Source organism: Cornus florida, unplaced genomic scaffold, assembly GCF_030987335.1.
Source record: "Cornus florida cultivar Cherokee Brave unplaced genomic scaffold, ASM3098733v1 CherokeeBrave_3.0.0_Hap2_scaffold_331, whole genome shotgun sequence".
NCBI lineage: Eukaryota > Viridiplantae > Streptophyta > Magnoliopsida > Cornales > Cornaceae > Cornus > Cornus florida.
The window spans coordinates 1-5,037 of NW_026775840.1; the positions used below are offsets into that span (position 1 = coordinate 1).

General features: G+C 36.4%; 1 protein-coding gene across 1 annotated transcript; it reads right to left on the reverse strand.

The window, feature by feature from the left end:
- Positions 1-3,013: 3,013 nt before the first annotated feature.
- Positions 3,014-4,641, reverse strand: LOC132291128 (desmethyl-deoxy-podophyllotoxin synthase-like). The gene is made up of 2 exons (XM_059790239.1): positions 3,745-4,641; positions 3,014-3,658 (listed from the first exon to the last, which is right to left on the reverse strand). Exons 1-2 carry the CDS (start codon positions 4,639-4,641, stop codon positions 3,032-3,034), a joined length of 1,524 nt encoding a protein of 507 aa, XP_059646222.1. The 3' UTR covers positions 3,014-3,031.
- Between the last annotated feature and the right edge of the window lie 396 nt (positions 4,642-5,037).

Below are 5,037 nucleotides of genomic sequence, written 5' to 3' on the forward strand. Positions count from 1 at the left end.
ACCGTGCCCAAGTCCTCTTCACAATCGACCGCAGTTCACCACCGCAAGTTCACCGTCACAGCCCGTTGGTCGCCGGCAACCGATTCAGTCCAGCCCTCCACCGGCCGAGCTCTCCTTGCCGTTCTCCATCTCTTGCTCGTCGCCGTCTCCATCACGATCGAGCCACATCGCTGAGTTATCTCTTGCTCAACGCAGCCTCCATCACAGCCGATCTTCACCTCACCGGCCATCCCTCACCACAGCCGAGCCCGTCTTCTCCTTGTCCGCCGGTGTCGCGCCGGCCCATTACAGCCGAGTACTCCGTTCCAAGCTCGCCAGTCAAGCCGTCGCTTCACCACTCACCACCCAAATCCAAATTCCAGTTAAGGGCGTTGAGGAACTAATCCTCTGATTTCGTAGAGTTCTCTAGCAGAGGCCCAAATTGAGTAGTCTGAGAGAAAACAGAGGTTTGACGGTGGAGAATTGCAGATTCCGACGACAAGGTGAGGAACCAATCCTCTGTTGGGTGTTGGGTTGGGATTGGGATTGTATGGGTGTGGCGGCAAGGGATGGCTGATGAAGAAGAAGAAAAGGGCCAAACCCTTTTTAGTCCTTTCACAAAATAAATTTTTTTTTTTATATATATTATAAAATGTGTTGCTAAGGGTATTTTAGTCCAATTTTTGTAAACACAAATATCATAGTTTAGGGATGTTTTTTGCACTGGAGGGGTACAATATGCACTGTAAGCATACTATAGGAGTGTTTTTTGCATTTGACCTAATATAATATATAGTAAGTGACACATTAAAAAACATGACTTAGCAAGTTAGCATAACTTGAACTTAAGACTTCATTATGAAAGAACTCCTAACACTCCTACCAGACTGCCACTAATCCACTTTGTGTCTTTAAAGTACAACATTGATTAATATATACTAATTAATATATTAATTAGTAATTACTTTGATTTGTTCAGCGGATTTTTCGAAATCCTTAGACCGACAGTTTGAGTAATTATGTAATTAATAGTTAGAGGGTTATATTTTCAATATTTGCATTATTACTACTTGTATTTATTTTGTATTGATTATGGTTTATCACAAACTAAATTCGAAGGCCTTCGTGTGTTTTTAGACAAAATGAATTATTATATATTTAAATTATTATTTTTGTCAAACAAATATTTTATTGTGATCAAGCCGGAAATAATCAAAGGTACCAAAATAAATATATTAATTAAGTAGTTGAATTGATAGCATTATTTATCTGATAACTAATTATGTATCGAGGGGTCAAAATGCAACATTGATTTAGAGGTTACTTATTATTTAATTAGAGTTCAATTAATTTTTTTAGTGGAGTAGAAATTAATTTATGAATTAATAGAATTAAATCCATGGACCGGGCCAATTATTAATTCATTGTAGCCAATAAAATAATAAGCCCAAAGGATTCTCACTCATAGTCCAACTTGATATTGGAGACTCATTAGATTTGAGATATCACGTTAATTTTAGAGATTGAGAAAAATATATTGTCTTTAATTATTATTTTTATTTTGCGTGAGTAATGTATATTTTAGGTTACGCCCTTGTGCAATAATTTTTAGAAGACAAAAAAATATTTCTCTCTCTAGAATTTTAGGATTCGTATTCTCATCTAATGGAGGTTCCCACAAGCTAAGTTTTTCAAGGTCATTAATGAAGGCTTATGAGTAATTCCTAAAGGCAATATCATTATTAACAAGATGAAGATCCATGGAAGAGGTATCTAGTAAAAGGGATCTACAATAAGTGAGAACATTCACTTTAGAGGAGAGATTTAAGGTTTACTCAAACCTTAATGTAAGTTTTTTATCCTTAAATTGAATGGATCATCATATTCTTCATGCATAAAACTTGTCTCTATACATGAATCAAGATCTTTATTTGAAAATCCCTCATAAAGTTTTAAAAACTTCCGTTTTCCCTACAGTACATAGATTAGATTTATTTTATCTACATAACGACTTATTCACGGATTAAATTAAAAGTAATGATAAGATAACGGAAAAGGAATAACCGAATTAACATCGAATTTGACATGGCTGGCCATTCTTATTACGTGTTAAACAATTATTTTTTAAAAACTGTTTAAGTAGATGAGGTGGACAAAAACACGTCAGATTCGGTACTTATTTGAGGTTAATTCTTCTGTATCCCTATCATTATTCTTAAATTAAATAAGCCATAATTGTCTCAACTTTGGATTGTTGAAGATGGAAAATAGTTTATGACTTTGAGGAGCTTAGCACAGACGGACCCACGACATTGAGTGAGGGGGGAGGCAAAAGCCGCAAAAGTAAATTTTTTATTTTTTTATTTTTAATTTTAGGGAGGGCAATGGTAAAATTCTAAAGGTATATAACTGAAAATAAGGAAAATTACAATGCTAAAAAAAAATATTCAAGTTCGAGTCATTCCTCCTTAGGTCCGTCCCTGGAGCTTAGTCACCTTTTTTATGTGTTATTTGCTGGCTTTTGAGCATAACACTTTCAAGCTATAACGAAGTCCGTATCTGAAGCATTCCATGCACACTAGCTACTCCAAATAAAAAAGGTGAAACAAATGGAGAGAATGATACAACTTTACTTCATGATTTCCAGAAATAAGAATCGTTTGAATTTATCTATATTCATAAATATCTAGATTCTTTTCAGTTCAATATTGATCAATAAGAAGAGCTTATGGCTCTTGTACCATGGCTCCTTTTTGTGTGTGTTGTTTAACTGTTTAAGAGGCCTATTGAACTTAATCAAAGACTAAGAGCTAAGCTTTTGAGATCAAAATACCTTAAAACTTTGATGTAAAAACACCAATAAGTGAAGTCTTCTCTTTTATTCAATAATCTGTGAGATCCCACACAACTTCTGTTCTTATTTTACCTTTCAACATTGTTACATATATTATAACATACGACATTCTTAATATATTTTAACTAATTAACATTCTAGGCTCACACTGAAACTGAAAATTCCATCCAATATTTTCTGCCTTCTTGTCCTAATATCTTATTCACTAGCTGAAAGATGATAAGCAATAGGAATCACACACAAATCTCTTTTCCTGTTAACTGTTGCACCAAAAACCTCATCCATGTCAAGATCTTCTAGCTTCTGTCCCTCGGGAAGTTTCCAGTCAAAGTGATACAATAAATTTGCAAGCGCAAGCTCAACATTAGCAATCCCGAACGATATGCTAGGGCACATTCTCCTTCCAACACCAAATGGTAGATATTGAAAATGAGTCCCCTTGTAATCAATGGAACTATCAATGAACCTCTCTGGATGAAAGTTCTCGGGATCACTCCAATTTTCAGAATCGATACTAATCGCCCATACATTAACAAGTACTTGAGTTTTTGCAGGTATCTCATATCCATGGATTTCACATCTCTCTCTGCTCTCTCTTGGAACTAATAAAGGGATAGGAGGGTGTACTCTCAGAGTTTCTTTGATAACTAACTTTAAGTAACTCAATTCATGGATGTCTTCTTGATTAACAATATTCCCTTTTTTACATGAAACCTGTCTCACCTCAGCTTGTGCCTTTTCCATAACCCTTGGGTTTTTCAGCAACTCTGACATTATCCATACTAAAGTTGTAAATGATGTGTCGATCCCGACAATGAACATGTCCTGGAAGAGCATTGAAATTGAGTTAAAAATAATTTGTGGAAGTTAATTCATTGATACTGATAGACGTAGAAAGTAAATGTACTAACCAAGATAGTACACTTGATGTCTATCATACTTAAGGGGATCTCAAGATTACCCTCCTTCTGAAGTCTTAGAAGAACATCTACCAGGTCTTCATGATCAGCTTCACCGTCACCGGTCTGTATTGATACCTTCTTAGCTTTATGTTCATCAATGATGTTAGTCAACACCCTATCAAGTTTTTGATGCATCTTCTCGAGTCTTGGCTTCAGCCCACTTATCCAAGCAAGCATTTTAACTGAAGGAAAGAGATCAGCAACATTGAAACCTCCTGCTTTCTCTATGGTTTCCTTGATAAGTGCTATGAATTCTTCTTGTCCATGGAATGTCGTACCAATGGCCGCCTTTGCAATGATGCCGTATGTCAATGAGGAAAGCTTTTCACTGAGATTCATTAGAGATCCTGAATGCAACGAAATAGATTTGATGAAATTTGATGTCTCTTCTTCCCTGATGGGTCGGAATGATTGGACACGTTTGGCACTTAAAAGCTCTAGTATGCAAATTTTCCGAATTTGTCTCCAGAAATCCCCATAAGGTTGAAAGGCAATGCCTTTCTCAGATATGATATTTACAGCAAGAAGAAAAGGCCTGCTAGCAAAGACAATGTCATGTGTTTTCATCACCTCTTTCGCAATCTCTGCTGAAGAAATGACAGCAATAGAAACTTGTCCAAGTCGCAAGTACATCAGAGGTCCATGATTCAAGGCTAAATCTCTTAGGCAGCGATGGGGTAGAAATCCAACAAATTGGTGAATGTTTCCTATTATAGGTAGCTTCCATGGCCTAGGAGGCAGTTTTGGAGTTGAACTGGTCTTGGTTTTAGATACTATTTTGAATATCATGAACAGAAAGAGTAGGAATGTGAAAAGAATTGGGAAGGAGAGGGACGGGAACTCCATCATCAATTGTAGTGCCGCGCTCGAGAATTCACTTGTATGATTGTTTTTCATCCAGATTTCTGCTTGCTGTGGAGCCTTGAAGTTCTGCAACATCCTACCATTTTCAGTTTTCTTTTCTAGGTTGTATATATGCATGGTTCCTTTGCTTTATGAATAAAGATGCTTCAAGTTGTTATATATATATATATAAATTTAAGTTAGGGCAACTTTTTCAGACGAAACAATCTGCTTCGACACTCCGCAGGATGCAGCCTCCGCTATCGCCTCAGGCTCAGGTGACAAGGCATGTTCATCCTCTCTCTCTCTCTCCTTTTGCATGAATCAATCTTTTATATATGTTTCTTTCTTTCGTTCATCTCATCATTTGATTTGTTCTAACTTTGGTTCGTTTGATTC

Bases quoted from the DNA above. Each gene is read 5' to 3' on its own strand.
- LOC132291128 (XM_059790239.1), bottom strand. From the start codon at position 4,641: ATGGAGTTCCCGTCCCTCTCCTTCCCAATTCTTTTCACATTCCTACTC. The intron at 3,659-3,744 runs GTTAGTACATTT...ATGCTCTTCCAG, and splicing joins ACATCAAGTGTACTATCTTG to GACATGTTCATTGTCGGGAT.